An 18,478-nucleotide genomic window follows, 5' to 3' on the forward strand; every position below is an offset into this window, starting at 1 on the left:
AAACTGAGGCTCAGAGAAGGGAAGTAATGTGCCCGAAACCTGACAACTGGTAACAAAGGGTTAAGAGCACAGACCCTGAGCCACTACACTTCCCAGCCTTCAGAGTGGGAAGACCACCCCCTCCAGAGTCCTGACCCTGGCTTGTCTCTTTCTTGCTTGGAAAGCTCTTCTTCCAGCTCCTTAGACCTTCCTGGCACTGTGCTGCTCCTGGAAGAACACTCAGAAAGACTAAATTGTACACCTCAATGGAGACCACAGGGCCAAACCACGGACAGACGTACCTGCCTCCCGGTACTGGCCAAATACCAGGTCTGTGTTGTCCAGGGCGGCGGCACTCCCCACGTGCGTGCCCTCCTCGCCATAGTTGGTCATGTAGAAGGAGATCCGGCCCTGGGGGTGGAGGGGGGACCGGGGGCCCACACTTGGTTATGCTGGGCAATGACAGAGAGCCATCCAAACCCTACCCAGCTTCTGACACCTCCATGAATTTGCAGTCTGCCTGAAGGCCAGTCCTGGGCCAGGCCATGCTAGGGTTCCTGCCTTTATGGAGATGCTGCCAGACTGCTTAGAACTGCCAGAGGGATCGAGTTGCTGTGATAGGAGCCCAAAGGAAGCACCTTTTCCACCACGGAAGGGCATCAGCAAGGACCAATGAACAAAGATGGGTTGGGTGGAGGGTTCCAGGCAGAGGGAATGATAGACCATGAGGACCAAAGGGCTGGGATGTATAGTGGTAGGGGTGGGGAAAGATGAGGGAGAGGAAGGTGGCACCCAGATAACAAAGGGAACGATACATTGATTTTACTCTGAGAATAGTGGTAACCTGCCAACAGGTCTTCTCAAGGGAGCAATGTGGTCAGACCTGTGTTTTGGAATTGCTCTCAGGCTGCAGTGAGGAAAATGGATGGAGCCATCAAGGCTGACTGCAGCGAGCCAGGAGAGAGGGGACAGAAGCCCAGCTTGGTAGCAGGGGGAGGTGGGAGAGGAGCAGATGGATGTGTCTGAGGAAGCTGAGTTGGCTGTGCTAGGGGGCAGCAGACCCTGTCAGCTGGCCACATCAGTGCCCAGCTTCCTTCTCCCAAATCCCCTATCCTGAGCCTCGGAGACATGCGCTCAGGTTACCGGCCTCCCTTGTAGCCAGAGGTGGCCGTGCGACAGAGTTTTAGCCAGAGATTTTGGTGGAAGTCTGCTTTTGCTTTCTGGATAGAAGAGACCACTGCTGCTGGTGCCAGCCCCATCCACTCCCAACTTCTTCTTGCCTTGCAGACAGCCAAGAAGCCTGGACATGCAGCAGCCATGCTGAGAACACAAGGCCATAAGCAGAGCACGAAGACCAACTCACCAGCAACAGTGAAGCAGAGAGAGGATGCGGCTGGGTCCCAGAGTGTGCTGCTGAGCAGCGGAGCAGTTCCTAAGGAAGTATCTACAGACAGGCTAGGCGCGGTGGCTCACGCCTGTAATCCTAGTACTTTAGGAGGCCATGGCAGGTGGATCACTTGAGGTCAGGAGTTCAAGACTAGCCTGGCCAATATGGTGAAACCCCATCTCTACTAAAAATACAAAAATTACTCGGGTGTGTTGATGGGCGCCTGTAATCCCAGCTATTTGGGGGGCTGAGGCAGGAGAATCTCTTGAACCTGGGAGGTGGAGGTTGCAGTGAGCCGAGATTGTGCCACTGCACTCCAGCCTGGGCGAAAGAGGGAGATTCTGTCTCTAAATAAATAAATAAAAATAACATAAAAGAAAAGAAGTATCTATAGCTTGGTGCAGTAGCTCATACCTATAATCCTAGCATTTTGGGAGGCCGAGGCGGGCAGATCACCTGAGGTTGGGAGTTTGAGACCAGCCTGACCAACATGGAGAAACCCCATCTCCACTAAAAATACAAAATTAGCCAGGTGTGCTGGGGCATGTCTGTAATCCCAGCTACTCAGGAGGCTGAGACAGGAGACTCGCTTGAACCAGGGAGGCAGTGAGCCGAGATTGTGCCACTGCACTCCAGCCTGGGCAACAAGAGCAAAACTCCGTCTCGAAAAAAAAAAAAAAAAGAAAAAGAAATATCTACAGAGGGAATGAGAGGGGAGAAAGGGATAGCAAGGGGAAGGGAGGAGATGGGGATGAGATGAGGTTTCTGGTGTGGGCGAGCGGTTGGATGGTGGTGCCCTTCACTGAGAAACGGACTAGGTGAGGGAAAGGAGCACGCCTGGGAGGAAGATGTCGAGGTCAAGTTCAGACAGGATTAGTTTGCTGTGGGACATCCAGGGCGAGAAGCCAAGCAGGGCTCTGACAAGCAGTCTGGCCAGGGCTCTGAGCAGCCCTGGCATACGGATGGACATGAGATCACACAGAGCCATGTGTAAAGCGCAACAAACACAACCTGGACAGCACCTTAGGGACACGCCGGGGTCAGTGCACCTCATGGCTTGGCAGTGCCCTCCTCCATGTGTTCCCAGGCCTGGCTTTCCTGTTGCTGTGGGGGAAACTGATGAATGTGTGCTTTCTTCCAAGTGGGGAGCCAATTAAAAGTTAATGCACATTCCAGTGCCAAGTGAGTGGGCGGCGCTGAGTACTGAGGGCCTGGCAGGACTGCCCAGGTTAGCGTGGGGAGGAGCCTGCGACCAGCCTCCTGAGCATCAGGACTTGGGGCTACTGGCAGAGGCTCCTGATTGCCTTCCCAGTATCCTATTCTCCTCCTCTGTTAACAGAGGTCTCAATCTCCCGCAGGCAGCAACTGCCTGGACTAAAGGATTATTAATACATTTCTCAGTCTCCCCTGCAGCTAGGAGTGGCCCATGAAATGTATGCAGATGTTACTAGGTGGGACTACCCAGAAAGCTCTAAAAGGTGGGGGTGTGTGATAACTGGGATGTGTCATGTCTGGCCTTCCACCTTCCCTTTACTTCCTGCCTAGAATGAGATGTGACGGAGAGAGCTTCAGCAACCATTCTGGCTCATGAGAGGACCTCAGAGAAGGTAGAAGCCAATGCTATGAGTGGCAGATCTAAGCAATGAAAGAAAACTGGGTATCCAATGACCTCATGGTGCCACCAGACCTGCCACCTGTTTCCAGATTTTTTTTTTTTTTTTTTTTTGAGACGAAGGCTCACTCTTTAGCCCAGGCCAGAATACAGTGGCATGATCTTGGCTCACTGCAACCTCTGCCTCCCAGGCTTAAGTGATTCTCCCACCTCAGCCTCCTGAGTAGCTGGGACTACAGGCATGCACCACCACGCCCGGCTATTTTATGTGTTTTTAGTAGAGATGGGGTTTTGCCATGTTGGCCAGGCTGATCTCAAACTCCTGACCTCAGGTGATCCGCCCACCTTGGCCTCCCAAAATGCTGGGATTACTATGAGCCACTGGGCCCGGCCCAGGTTTCTTTCATTCAAAAGAAGAAATTACTCATCTGTATAGGCTACTGCTTTTGTTTTTATTTGTTAGGGTTTGGGGTTTTGTGTGTGTGTGTGTGTGTGTGTGTGTGTGTGTGTTTTGTTTTGTTTTTGTTTTGTTTTGTTTTTGGAGTGGGAAAGAGGTCTGTAACTCACAGCTGAACATAATCGTAACAGAAGCAGGCCACATGGTGACGAGTGTGGTGACCTTACTGAGAGCTTCCTCTGTGTCAGCCAATAGGCACGAACCCTACTTGCTGTGTCTCACAGAATTTCTACCCCTGCCCTTTAGGGTGGTTCTATCGTTAGCCTCATTCTTTAAAACAATGAGGAAAATGAGGCAAAGACAAGAAAAATCACCTGTCCAAAGTCACAGCTGTGACTGGACCCAAGCCCACTGGACTCCAAAGCCCGTGTGTGCAACTCACAGTGGGGCAGGAGGGAGCCTATGCGTGCACGGGTGGTGTGGCCTGGCTCTGAGGCTGTGGAGAGAGGAGCAGAGAGCACCAAGCCACAGGAGAACAGGCAGGCAGGGTGGCCAGGAAGGGCTGGACTTGCTCCTATGGGCGCTGGATGCCCAGGGAAGTTTCTGGGCAGGGTGAAGACACTACCCTAACTCGGCGAACCCATGCATAGGATTCCTGTGAATGAGAAAGTCTGGGAGTGGGCTGCCTGCCTGAATCCAAGCAGTGTCCACAACAGGGTCACCTGGGCACTTGACACAAATGCAAATTCCCAAGCCTGGGAGAGGTCCTGACCCCACGAGAGTGGCAGACATCCAAGGGCCTGCCTGCCCAACAAGCTTCCCACTTTTCCCAGAGGAACCCCCAGCCCCGCCCTCCATCTCTGTGGCCTGGGAGATGGACTGTACTCCTCTTCTCCCTCAGTTCCTGGGGAGGCACATAGCCTGGGCTTGGCCAGTCACAGTTATTGGTTCATGACAGGGTCTATGACCAAAGCTTGGCCAATGAGTGCCAGCTCTGGGCCTTGTACTGAACTGTCAAAGACGATTCTCTTTCCACTGCTAAGTGGAAAGGCTAATAATTGCAAGATGGATAGGGGCATCATAAATAAGAAGAAGCTAATATTAAGTGGTAGCTAAATGCCAGTTTTGCTGTTCCTAAGGCCATTACATATGCCACCATCAACCCTCATGCCAAACTCATGAGGCAGGTGCAGATAAGAAAACTGTTGGCCGGGCGCGGTGGCTCAAGCCTGTAATCCCAGCACTTTGGGAGGCCGAGACGGGCGGATCACGAGGTCAGGAGATCAAGACCATCCTGGCTAACATGGTGAAACCCTGTCTCTACTAAAAATACAAAAAACTAGCCGGGCGACCTGGCGGGCGCCTGTAGTCCCAGCTACTCGGGAGGCTGAGACAGGAGAATGGCGTGAACCCAGGAGGCGGAGCTTGCAGTGAGCTGAGATCCGGCCACTGCACTCCAGCCTGGGCGACAGAGCGAGACTCCGTCTCAAAAAAAAAAAAAAAAAAAAAGAAAACTGTTGTTGGCCGGGCGCGGTGGCTCAAGCCTGTAATCCCAGCACTTTGGGAGGCCGAGACGGGCGGATCACGAGGTCAGGAGATCGAGACCATCCTGGCTAACATGGTGAAACCCCGTCTCTACTAAAAATACAAAAAACTAGCTGGGCGAGGTGGCGGGCGCCTGTAGTCCCAGCTACTCAGGAGGCTGAGGCAGGAGAATGGCGTGAACCCGGGAGGCGGAGCTTGCAGTGAGCCGAGATTGAGCCACTGCACTCCAGTCTGGGCGACAGAGCGAGACTCTGCCTCAAAAAAAAAAAAAAAAAAAAAAAAAAGAAAACTGAAGCACTGGCTGGGCGCAATGGTACTTTGGGAAGTGGCAAGGTGGGAGGCTCACTTGAGCCCAGGAGTTCAAGACCAGCCTGGGCAACAAAGCAAGATCCCATCTCTACAAAAAATTAAAAACATTAGCCAGGGATGGTGGTCCATGCCTATAGTTTCAGCTGTTAGGGAGGCCAAGGCAGGAGGATCGCTTGAGACCAAGAGGTCACGGCTATAGTGAGCTACAAGTGCACCACCACACAACAGTCTGGGAGACAGAGTAAGACCCCGTAAAAACTAATAAAATAAAATGAAATAAATAAAATAAACTAGGCCGGGTGCAGTGGCTTATGCCTGTAATCCCAGTACTTTGGAAGGCTGGGGCAGGCAGATCACCTGAGGTCAGGAGTTTTGAGGCCAGCCTGGCCAACATGGCAAAACCCCATCTCTACTAAAAATACAAAAATTAGCTGGGTGTGGTGGTGGGTGCCAGCTACTCAAGAGGCTGAGGCGGGAGAATGGCTTCAACCCAGGAGGCAGGGGTTGCAGTGAGCCAAGCTCGTGCCACTGCACTCCAGCCTGGGCAACACAGCTAGACTCTGTCTCAAAAAATAAAATAAAATAAAATAAATAAAAATAAACAAAATAAAATAAAATAAATAAAATAAATAAATACAATTTAAAAAATAAATAAAATAAAACAGAAAACTGAAGCACTGAAGTTTTAAACAACTTTTCCAAGACCACAGAGCTAGAAAGGGGCAGAACTAGGACTTCAGTCTTGCAGACTTGCTTCAGAGCCTGTACCCTACACCCTTTCTCTCTGCCTACCTACTCTGCATGAGCCAGGAGCTGCCAGAGCCTACCACCACCTGAAGAGGAAGAAAGCCAAGGCAAAGGAGAACAGAGCAAGAGAAGGTCTAATGACAGCTTTTGAGCCCCCTGGATCCAGCTGTGCCCCAGAAGAGGACCCTCTGGATGTATGGTAATTGGGAGTCAATAACTTCCCTCTTTGTTGACTCTGGCTTGACTGGATCCTTGTCCCCTGATACTAGGATTTATCAGGGGATCATAGCACATTCCACATGGGCCTAGGGTGGTCCCCTGGAGCACTCCAGGAAGCACTGGGGACCCACCCTGTTTCTCAGGACCGTGTGTTTCCAAGAGGAGGGGCTGTCAGGCCTTCTCCCTGCCCTCTCCCCACACAGGCAAGCCCCCAGCCAGGCACACAGTAGGTGTTTTTTAGTGATCAGGTCCATCCTTCTGCCCTAGGGCAGGACTGCTCTCACACTTTTCCTCCAGAGTCCTGAGAGAACGCTCAGAACTCTATGAAACTCCCCCCCAAAAAAGAATCTCTCCTCCTTGAGAGCCATCCTTTGGCCCAAACACAGGTAGGGGACCTCAGGTCATTCCAGCCCCCTGTCCCCAGGCCTGTCCCCACGCACCTGCCGCTGAGACTCATAGAGGATGCGGTCCATGGTGTTAAGCAGTGTCATGCTCTTGTAGAGCTTCAGCACCTTCTCCTTTGGCAGCTGCGGGTGGAGGCACAGACAGACGTGGGGCGGTTGGGACCAGAGAGGAGACAGGCAAGGGGCCTGGGCATGGGGGGCATGGGAAGTGGGGAAGGTCGCCTCTCACGTGGGGGTCCTCGCTGGGGTTGATGATCTGGCCTTGCCGGTCCATGACACGGTAGATGGGGATTCCAGAGATAACATTGGGCTGGATGAATTCCAACTTGTCTATAAACTCAGCCGAGGCCCCTGGGAACTGGGGCTTGTCATCCAGAGATGAGAACTGCTGCTGCTGCCTGTGCGGGTGCTGGGGGAGAGAGCAAAGGAGACCACCTACATCAGAAGCAGCACCCAGGTTCAGCTGGCTCAACCCTGGCGGCAGGCAGGCGGCATGGTGGTTGAGCACACGGCCCCAGTGAACTCTGGGGCCTGACTCACAGGGTCTGAGGCCCAACTCCAATACTTTCTCACTGCGACACCTTGGGTAACTGACTAACTGACTACAACTTCTGTGTCTCAGTTTCCCCACCTGAAAAACTGGGATGAAAACAGTAACACCTATCCCATAGAACTGTTGTGAGATTAAATGACTCAATAAAGTGACTGGAAAGTCAAGAACTGGTACATATTACTATTCTCATTACCATAGGCCCAAACTCTTCATCCTGGCATTCAAGGCCTCCCCATTCTGGCCACAGATGCCCTCTCCTCTCTCTCTCCCACTGTGATGACAGACACACACGCCCACTGCAGGATGCCCTCTAGGCATCCAGACAGGCTCTCTTCTGACCCCTATACCATACACCAGTGAAACTACTCAGGACAGAGCTTAAGTCTTTGAACTCTTAAGAGTCAGACTGCCTAGGTTCAAATCCCTTACTGGCTTTGGGAGGCCGAGGCAGGCGAATCACTTGAGGTCAGGAGTTCGAGATCAACGTGGCCAACATGGCGAAACCCTGTACCCACTACAAATAGAAAAATTAGCCGGATGTGGTTGCACATGCCTGTAGTCCCAGCTACTCAGGAGGCTGAGGCAGGAGAATCACTTGAACCCGGGAGGCGGGGGGTTGCAGTGAGCCGAGATTGCGCCACAGCACTCTAGTCTGATGACAGTGAGACTCCATCTCAAAAAAAAAAAAAAATCCCTTAGTGGGTGATACGGCAAAGTAACTTCCCTCTTCATGTGTCCTCTTCCTTGTCTATAAAAATTGAGAATCCCTCATGGAAATGAGAGGCTTAAACAAGATCATGTGAATAAAATGTTCAGCAAAGTATCTGTAAGCCACATAACAAATGCTCAAAACAATCTTAGCTATTCTCATTTCTCCCTCTCATCTCTGCTTGCTTCATGAGAAGGTCTCTTTCCCTATTGCCTGGCAAACTGCTACACACGCTTCAGTGTCCACTCTACTCTGGTCCCAGCTCCCTCTGCAAGCCGAGACTGACTCATTCAACAAATATTGAAGCACCTGACGTGTTCCAAGCCGTGTGCTGGGTTCTGGGGACCTAAGAGAGGCAAGATATCTGTCCTTGCTGCCTAGCAGGGAGGGCGGATGCTGAACAAGTAACGATGACAGTGGTTCATATTATCCTACAGCAGAAGAGATGGAAGGTAAGGCTTCCCTGGGGAAGTGATGTTAGAGCTGAAACATGAGGGATAACCAGGAGGCAGCGAAAGCGCATTCCAGGCAAGGGGATCAGAACATGCAAAAGACAAAAGTGGCCAGGCACAGTGGCTCACGCCTGTAACCCCAATACTTCAGGAGGTCGAGACCAGCCTGGTCAACATGGTGAAACCCCACGTCTACCAACAATACAAAAATTAGCTGGGCGGGCTTGCGCACACCTGTAATCCCAACTACTCAAGAGGTTGAGGCAGGAGAATCACTTGAATCTGGGAGGCAGAGGTTGCAGTAAGCCCAGATCGCACCACCACATCCCAGCCTGGGCAACAGAGACCCTGCGACATACACAAAAAAAGACAAAAGGCGAGGAATAGTGTATCCTTCATGGAAGACAGAAGGAGCTCAGGGCCTGGCAAGGTGGCTCACATCTGTAATCCCAATACTTTGGGCTCAAGGATTACTTGAGCCCAGGAGTTCAAGACAGGCCTGAAATCATATCTCTACAAAAAATTTTTAAAATTATCCAGGCATGGTAACATACACCTGTAGTTCCAGCTGCTTGGAAGGCTGAGGTGGAAGACTCGCTTGAGCCCAGGAGGTGAAGGCTGCAGTAAGCCTTGATCACACCACTGCACTCCAGCCTGGGCAACAGAGCAAGATGCTGTCTCAAACAAAAGAAAAGTTCAGAGGGGCTGGAGGAGTCCTGCAAGGACATCACACCTCCTCAGGTCAGATGAGGAGTGGCTGAGAAAGTCCAGGGGACCTGTGAGAAGCCTATAAATGCTCAAAGGGATATGAACTCACTGGGACTTAGTTCTGGAGCTAGGCAGCCTAGAACTTGCCAAGGCGTTGCAACAGCTCCCCCTTATGAAGCAACAGCTCCCCCTTATGAAGCACCTGTTGTAAACCAGCTAAGCCTGGCACGCGCAAGACTACTGACTCCCCGGGGAATTTGTGAGGGGGATTATCTACCATTGCCCTTGAATAGATGAGGAAACGGAGGCCTGGGGAGGTAAAATAACCTGTACCAGACCACAAATTTGAAAAAAAAAAAAAAAAAATTGGGCTGGGCACAGTGGCTTACGCCTGTAATCCTAGCACTTTGGAAGGCCAAGGCAGGAGGATCACATGAGCTCAGGAGTTTGAGACCTCCCTGGGCAACAGTGAAAAACCTGGTCTCTACAAAAAAAATACAAACATTAGAAAGATGTGGTGACACACACCTGTGGTCCCAGCTACTTGGGAGGCTGAGGCAGGAGGACTGCTTGAACCTGGAAGGATGAGGCTGCAGTGAGCTGAGATTGTGCCACTGCACTCCAGCCTGGGGGACAAAGTGAGACCCTGTCTCAAAAAAAAAAAAAAAAAATTACATCAGGACTGGGCTTCTAACCGGGCAACGCTGAGATTCAGGCTCATAGACGTCCATGCTCCTCACCCCAACTACCCCTGCAGCCTGATTTTCAAATATCTGCAACTTTTCTTCCCACTACTCCCAGGATTCCTCCGAGGTCAGTAATGGTGGCTTCACTTCCCACGGACATTAAAGAAGGGCGGGGTTTGCCATGAGCTGGATCTCACACATGGGTGCTCAAATGTGTTCCTCCATCTTCCTTTAACTGCAGTGAACAAGCCGTCAACAGTTCCAGCGGGGTAGCATGTTCAGTGTGTATTTGCATTTGTAGTTGTGAGGAAATTACACTCCCAATGGCAGGGCAGATTCAGGCCTGGCAATGTCACCGTAGGCCTCCCCTTGTGAGGAGGAAGCAGCCGGCCTCTTGCAGCACACCGCTTCCCCCTTCTGAGTACCCAGCACAGCCAGCCACTGACTTAGAAGATTCTTCTGTTTCGTGTCTCTCTCCCACACACACCACAATCCCAGGAAGGCAGAGACAGCGTCCAGGTTGCCTTCACAGCAGGCACTCGAGGGAATTCCTGAGTGAATGCATGAATGGGCAGTTAAGATCCCTGGCTCTGGAGTTCTACTGCCCTGGGTTCCAATTTCTTAGCTCATTGTGTGGCTCTCTGCAAAAACACTTCATCTCTCTGAATTTCCTCATCTATAAGAAGGCTGCAGAACCGATCTGGGATGTATTACATACTCAAAACTTGGTAAGAGAGAGAAAAACAAAACCTAGGAAGGTGAGAAGTGGGAGAAAGGGAAGTGACTACACTTTATGAGGATGGGGAAAAGAGGAGCTGGGAAGAACTAATTGCACCTTAAAGTGGATTTTAAAATCAAACTGTGGCAATGTGCAGCGGCTCATGCCTGTAATCCCAGTACTTTGGGAGGCTGAGGTAGGAGGATCACTTAAGGCCAGGGGTTCGAGACCAGCCTAGGCAAAACCCCTGTCTCTGAAAAATTGTAAAATCAGCCAGGAAGGCTGGGCATGGTGGCTCACGCCTATAATCTCAGCACCTTGGGAGGCCACGGAGGGCCCATCACCTGAGGTCAGGAGGTCGAGACCAGCCTGGCCAACGTGGTGAAACCCTGTCTCTACTAAAAATACAAACAACAGCCGTGCATGATGGTAGGTGCCTGTAATCCCAGCTACTTGGGAGGCTGAGGCAGGAGAATGGCTTGAACCTGAGAGGCAGAGGTTACAGTGATCCGAGATGGCGCCATTGCACTCCAGCCTGGGTGACAAGAGTAAGACTCTATCTAAAAATAAATAAATAAATAATAAATAAATAAAATAAAATTAGCTGGAAATGGTGGCATGTAGTCCAGATACTGGAGTTGCAGGAGCCTGAGGTGAGAGGATGGCTTGAGCCCAGAAGGTCAAGGCTACAGTGAGCCATGACTGCACCAGTACACTCCAGCCTGGGCAACAAAGTGATACCCTGTCTCAGAGAACAATAAAACCAAACTATGGCACCAGCAGATACTCCAGAGACGGAGACTGAGGCACAGGGGAGACGGCATGCTGATGGAAGAGGACCGAAGGCTGAAGTCTTCAGACGGGCACTAAGAGGGGAGGCCAGAGTCTGACAACAAACCAGGGTGTCAGGGCAGGACTGTCAGCCTCTAGAGGCTGGACAGCTATCTTCATGGCACCCCAGTGTGCTCCATATACTGGAGCTGGGCCTTGGCTGTACCCTCCTCCCCTTTTTGCTGGGTTGGTGGAGATGACGGTAGTCCCCAGCCCCAGGGTTGCTGCACCAATTCAGTGAGCTATGCAAAGGGCTCCGCACCGCCCTGGTCCTGAGGAAATGCTCCATAATGGGAGTGGGTGGTCAGATGCCTGCAGAGGAAGGATGCGACTCCACCCATCCATTCTTCTAGTTTTTGGTAGGGGATGGGGGTAGTCTGTCCTGGTGGCCCAGTGATTTACAATGGCAGAGGCTGTACAGATTTACACAAAGCTTCATGCCATGTCCTCTCCCACCACGCAGGAAAGCACAACCTGCCCGCCCTGGATGGTCTGGTCTGCCCAGGAAGTACTGGGGTGGCCCTGGTGGAGTCATTTGAAGGCACCATGGCTAAGCGCATGGACTCTTAACTGAGCAGACCGCTGCCTGATTGTGTGACTTACGCTCCCTGAGCCAAGAGCAGTGGCAGACGCCTGTAATTCTAGCTACTGTGGAGGCTGAGGCAAGAGGATCACTTGAGTCCAGGAGTTCGAGGCCAGCCTGGGAAACATAGTGAGACCTCATCTCTACAAAACAATTAAATAAATAAATAAATAAATAAATAAATAAATAAATAAATAAATAAAATTTAAGGCCGGGTGTGGTGGTTCACGCTTGTAATACCAGCACTTTGGGAGGCCAAGGGGGAGTGGATCGCTTGAGCCCAGGAGTTCAAGACCAGCCTGGATTAACACGGCAAGACCCCATCCCTACGAAAAATTAGCTGGGCATGGTGGTGCACACCTGCACTCCCCAACTACTCGAGGGGCTGAGGTGGGAGGATCCCTGAAGCCCAAGAGGCTGCAGTGAGCCAAGATCACGCCACTGCACTCCAGCCTGGGTGACAAGGTAAGAACTGTCTCAAGGAAAAAAAAAAAAGAAAATTGTTTTTAAAGAAAAACTCCCAGAGCCTCAGTTTCCTCCTGTGTACACCGAGGGTGGTATAAGTACTTACCTCACGGGTTGTCGTGAGGATTAACTGAGGTGACCTGTGTGGACTGCTCAGCCCAGTGCCTGGCACATAACGAGTGTTTCATAAACACAAGTAGCGAATAAGTATTTCTCATGATTGTTCTTGTTAAACAGATACTGAACATTTGCTCCAAATCATGCCCTGAACTGAGGGCTGGAGACAGGGAGGGATGAATGACAAACACTGAACACACAAGTTACAATCAAGAGGTGATCTTACTCACATTGCTTCACCTGAGTAGCCTAAAAAAATAAGTAAGTGTCAAGTTGACAGATAAGCCAAATGAAAATAAAGAAATAATATGGCTGGATGCGGTAGCTCACGCCTTTAATCCCAGCACTTTGGGAGGCTGAGGCAGGTGGATCACTTAAGATCAGGAGTTCGTGACCAGCCTATCAGGCTGATCACGATGGTGAAACCCTATCTCTACTAAAAATACAAAAATTAGCCAGTTGTGGTGGCATGCACCTGTAGTCCCAGCTACTCAGGAGGCTGAGGCAGGAGAATCGCTTGGGCCTGGGAGGTGGAGGTTGCAGTGAGCCCAGATCACGCCACTGCACTCCAGCCTGGGTGACAGAGTGAGACTCCATCTCAAATAAATAAATAAATAATGAAATTTTGGCCAGGCACAGTGGCTCACGCTAATCTCAATACTTTGGGAGGCCAGGGCAGGCAGTTCGCTTGAAGCCAGGAGTTCAAGATCAGCCTGGCCAACATGGCGAAACCCTATCTCTACTAAAGACACAAAAATTAGCCAGGCATGGTGAGGCATGTCTGCAGTCCCAGCTACTCGGGAGACTGAGGCACGAGAATCGCTTGAGCTGAGGAGGCAGAGGTTGCAGTGAGCCAAGATCGCCCCACTGCACTCCAGCCTGGGCGACAACAGAGCAAGACTCTGTCTCAAAACAATAACAGCAGCAGCAAATAAATAAGTAAATACATACATACATACAAAATTTTAAAATTAAAAAAAAGATTTCAAAGGAGGATTTCAGAGATTTCAGAGGAGGCAAGACGTACAGTGGTTACCCACGTGGGAGGTAGGATGAGGGCCTCCAGGGCTAAACTGCCGGTGCCTGAATCGGGTTCTGGCTCTTTCCAGTCATGTGGCCTTGGACAGGAGCCAGTCTCTGTGGACCTGCGTGCCCTCGTGGAGATGGCATCCACCTCACAGGCTGGTGGAGAGGTGGGGAAAGTACCTGCCGCAGCTCTGGCAGGAATGCTCACCAGCTAGCATCAGCGAGTACCCCTCCAGGAAGCACCAGCATCAGATGGCACACCAGGGAAAGCTTCCTAGAGAAGGGCGAGTTGAGCCGAGGGGTCACAACATCTCAGTCCTAGGCAACAACAAAGGCTCCAAGGCAAGAGAAGAAAGCCTGGCAGCCTGCGACCCTGAAGACTGGCATGGCTGCTACGGGTCAGAGAATAACTACATGCCAAGGTGCCACTCAAAGCACTTTATTTATACCTATGTGCTCACTGAACCCAGAAGGTATCCAGGCAGGGCAGGCACTGTTATCACAACTCCATCAAAGACAGGTGGTAGGTGAGGCTCCGAAGGGCTAAGCGACTTGTTCAGGTCCAGTGCATGCAAGGCTTTGTGGATGGTGCCAGTTAACTCCAAGTCCTCCGTATCGAGGGTAGCTAAGGCCATCCAAACCCACTCTCTCCAGAGCTCAAAGGCACTCTGCCCTAAAACAGAGTAAAGAGTTGAGCCCCCCTTCCCAGGATATCTCATGAGAAGGGAAAGGCGTGCAGATTAGGCAGGTGCCACTGTCCCTGTTTCACAGACAGAGACCTGGTGTTTGGGGTCTGGAACGCTTCCCTGAGGAAGTGTCATGTCAGCCACCATCTGAAGGACCTCATACCTACAAAGGCCTCCAGGCGGGAGGAGGCACATTCAAGGAAGGGAAAGATGGCCAGGGGGACTGAAGTGGAAAGAGGGAAAGACAAGAAAAATCACCTGCCTGGCCACATGTGGTGGCTCACACCTGTAACCCCAGCACTTTGGGAGGCCAAGGCGGGTGGATCAGTTGAGGTCAGGAGTTCGAGACCAGCCTGGCCAACATGGCGAAACCGTGTCTCTATTATTATTATTATTATTATTATTATTATTATTATTATTTTGAGACGGAGTCTCGCTCTGTTGCCCAGGCTGGAATGCAGTGGCCGGATCTCAGCTCACTGCAAGCTCTGCCTCCCAGGTTTACGCCATTCTCCTGCCTCAGCCTCCGGGTAGCTGGGACTACAGGCGCCCGCCACCGCGCCCGGCTAGTTTTTTGTATTTTTTTAGTAGAGACGGGGTTTCACCGTGTTAGCCAGGATGGTCTCGATCTCCTGACCTCGTGATCCGCCCGTCTCGGCCTCCCAAAGTACTGGGATTACAGGCTTGAGCCACCGCGCCCGGCCTGTCTCTATTAAAAATATAAAACTTAGCCGACAAGGTGGCATATACCTGTAGTCCCAGCTACTCAAGAGGCTGAGGCAGAACAATCACTTGAACCCAGGAGGCAGAGGTTGCAGTGAACAGAAATTACGCCACTGCACTCAGTCTGGGTGACAGAGCAAGACTCCGTCTCAAAAAAATATAAAATAAAATAAGCCAATACTGGACTAAGAAGGATGCTGCAAGACTTGAATCTAAGCTCCATCCTTTCTCCTCCTGGCAGCCTGGTACCATGAAAAGAAACTGGGCTTTGGAGTCCAGAGCTCCAAGTTCAGACCTCACCTCTGAGCCTCAGTCTCTCCACCTGTAATAAGAGAGTACTACCAATAAAAGCCTTGCACTATTGGCGTATTAAATATAATAAAAAATTAGGGTTGGCATTGTAAACCATACAGCACTTCAAGATGTGAAAAAGGAGACCAGGTTTCTTAACACACTACCAAGTAAGAGATGGACCCATACACTTAGAAGACCATAATGACCATCTCCATTCATCCCACAATACACACTGATATGGTTTGGCTGTGTCCCCACTCAAATCTCATCTTGAATTATAGCCCCCATAATTCCCACACGTTGTGGGAGGGAGCCACTGGGAGGTAACTGAATCATGGGGGTGGATCTTTCTTTTTTTTTTTGGGGGGGGGGGACAGAGTCTCACTCTGTCGCCCAGGCTGGAGTGCAGTGGCCGGATCTCAGCTCACTGCAAGCTCCGCCTCCCGGGTTTATGCCATTCTCCTGCCTCAGCCTCCTGAGTCGCTGGGACTACAGGCGCCCGCCACCTTGCCCGGCTAGTTTTTTTATTTTTTAGTAAAGACGGGGTTTCACCGTGTTAGCCAGGATGGTCTCGATCTCCCGACCTTGTGATCTGCCAGTCTCGGCCTCCCAAAGTGCTGGGATTACAGGCTTGAGCCACCAAGCCCAGCGGGGGTGGATCTTTCATGTGCTGTTCTTGTGATAGCGAATAAGTCTCACAAGATCTGATGGTTTTATAAAGGGGAGTTCCCCTGCAAACACTCTGTCTGCCTGCCACCATGTAAGATGTGACTTTGCTCCTCATTCGCCTTCCACCATGTTTGTGAGGCTTCCCCAGCCATGTGGAACTGTGAGTCCATTAAACCTCTTTTTCTTTATAACTTACCCAGTCTTGGGTGTGTTTTTATTAGCAGCCTGAGAACGGACTAATAACACATTGAGTACCTACCACTTTGAGATACTGCACAGGGCACTGGAACCCCCCAGATAGGCTGCCCCTGAAGAGCTGGGTCACAGAAATAAAGTCACTGATAATTAGCACAGACCGAGCTCCAGGTGCTTCCTGACTTCCAACAGGGTAGGGACTCTACTCACCCAACTAGCCAGGGTCAGAGAGGTGAAATGACTTAGCCAAGCCCAGGCCTGGGGTGGTGGCTGAGAAACTGACTCACGATTCCTTGACAAACTGAGTTTCCTTCCTCCTCCTTTCCCTGAGCACTAAAACATCTGCTATGATAACAGAGACAGGAAGGGAGGTGAAAATCAGGCAAACACATCTGCAGGGCAGCATGGTATTCAATGAAGGAGTGGGCAGAGGAGGGGCAAGAAGTCAGGGACAAGTAAAGCAGCCTCACCTCTCCTTCTAATCCGACCTTCCTCAGTGAACCCAGTAATTCAATCCAATCTGTCCACAACTATACAGCCTCTCAACCTTTTCCTGACTATTTCTTCATCTCCACCTGGAAAAAACTGCATGATCTTAGCCAGGCGTGGTGGCTCACACCTGTAATCCCAGCACTCTGGGAGGCCGAGGTGGGTGGATCACCTGAGGTCGGGACCAGCCTGACCAACATGGAGAAACCACATCTCTACTAAAAATACAAAATTAGCCAGGCATAGTGGTGCTTGCCTGTAATCCTAGCTACTCGGGAGGATGAGGCAGGAGAATCGCTTGAACCCAGGAAGAGGAGGTTGTAGTGCGCCAAGACTCTGCCATTGCACTCCAGTCTAGGTAATAAGAGCAAAACTCCATCGCAAAAAAACAAAAAACAAAACAAAAAACCCTGCACCATCTAATATGGCAGCCACCAACCACTTGGGCTATTAATTTTATTTTTGAGACAGAGGGCTGCTCTGTCACCTAGGCTAGGGAATAGTGGCGCGATCTCAGCTCACTGCAACCTCCACCTCCCAGGTTCAAGCAATTATTCTGCCTTGGCCTACCAAGTAGCTGGGATTACAGGCACACGCCACCACACCCGGCTAATTTTTTTTGTGTTTTTAGTAGAGACAGGGTTTCACCATGTTGACCAGGCTGGTCTCGAACTCCTGACCTCATGCAACCTGCCCACCTTGACCTCTCAAAATGTTGGGATTACAGGCGTGAACCACTGCGCCCAGTCCACTTGTGGCTACTAAAACTCATAATTGAATAATATGCCCAGACAAGGTGGTTCACGCTTGTCACCCTGCATTTTGGGAGGCTGAGGCAGGAAGATCGCCTGAGTCCAGGAGTTCGAGATCAGCCTGGACAACATGGCAAAACTCCATCTCTACAAAGATTTAAAACTTAGCCAGGCGCGGCTGGGTGCGATGGCTCATGCCTGTAATCTCAGCACTTTGGGAGGCCAAGGCAGGCGGATCACCTGAGGTCAGGAGTTCAAGACCAGCCTGGTCAACATGGTGAAACTCCATCCCTACTAAAAATACAAAAATTAACTGAGTACAGTGGTGCACGCCAGTAGTCCCAGCTACTCAGGAGGCTGAGGCAGGAGAATCACTTGAACCTGGGAGGTGGAGGTTGCAGTGAGCCGAGATCGTGCCAATGCACTCTAGCCTGGGCAACAGAGCAAGATTCCGTCTCAAAAAAAAAAAAAAATTAAAAAACTGCCAGGCGTGGTAGCACATGCCTGTGGTCCCAGCTACTTAGGAGGCTGAGGTGGGGGGATTGCTTGAGCCCAGAAGGTTGAGGCTGCAGTGAGCCATGATCATACCACTGCACTCACTCCAGTCTGGGCAACAGAGTGAGACCTTGTCTCAAAAAAAAGAAAGAAAAGGCTGGGTGCAGTGGCTCATGCCTTTCAAGGCCAAGACAGGCAGATCACTTGAGGCCAGAAGTTCGAGATCAGCCTGGGCAACATAGTGAAACCCCGTCTCTATCAAAAATACAAAAATTAGCCAGGCGTGATAGTGCACGCCTGTAATCCCAGCTACTAGGGAGGCTGAGGCAGGAGAACTGCTTGAACCCGGTGGGCAGAGGTTGCAGTAAGCCAAGATCACATCACTGCACTCCAGCCTGGGCGAGAGAGCGAAACTCTGTCTCAAAAAAAAGAAAAAGAAAAGAGAGAAAGAGGTACAGAAAGAAAGCGAGAAAAGAGAAGAGACGAGACGAGACAAGACAGGAAGAGAAAAAGGAGAGGGGAGGGGAGGAGGAGAGGAGAAGAGGAGAGGAAAGAAAGAAGAGAGAAAGAACAGGTGGGAGAAATAAAGGGGAAAAAACAATAACTCTAAGATAATACAAATTTAAAGATATATAAAAAAAGTAAAAGTAGGGACTTCTTCCCTCCCCATTCCCCCACCACAAATGAAGGAGGGGAAGCAAGAGGAAAGGTAATCAGGAGATTGAGAC

The 18,478-nt window shown here is 50.9% G+C and overlaps 1 protein-coding gene across 2 annotated transcripts in view; it reads right to left on the minus strand.

Annotated features, from left to right (window-relative positions):
- BCKDHA (branched chain keto acid dehydrogenase E1 subunit alpha) overlaps window positions 1-18,478 on the minus strand; it is a 31,647-nt gene that overhangs the window by 11,140 nt on the left and 2,029 nt on the right. For both annotated transcript variants that reach the window (XM_010380797.2, XM_030941670.1), the window contains exons 2-4: window positions 6,829-7,008; window positions 6,636-6,722; window positions 282-390 (exon numbers count right to left, since the gene is read on the minus strand). In XM_010380797.2, the coding sequence (XP_010379099.2) occupies window positions 282-390; window positions 6,636-6,722; window positions 6,829-7,008 (376 nt within the window). The remainder of the gene's footprint in view (window positions 1-281; window positions 391-6,635; window positions 6,723-6,828; window positions 7,009-18,478) is intronic.

Source organism: Rhinopithecus roxellana, chromosome 12 (assembly GCF_007565055.1).
Source record: "Rhinopithecus roxellana isolate Shanxi Qingling chromosome 12, ASM756505v1, whole genome shotgun sequence".
In the NCBI taxonomy this organism is placed as follows: Eukaryota; Metazoa; Chordata; class Mammalia; order Primates; family Cercopithecidae; genus Rhinopithecus; species Rhinopithecus roxellana.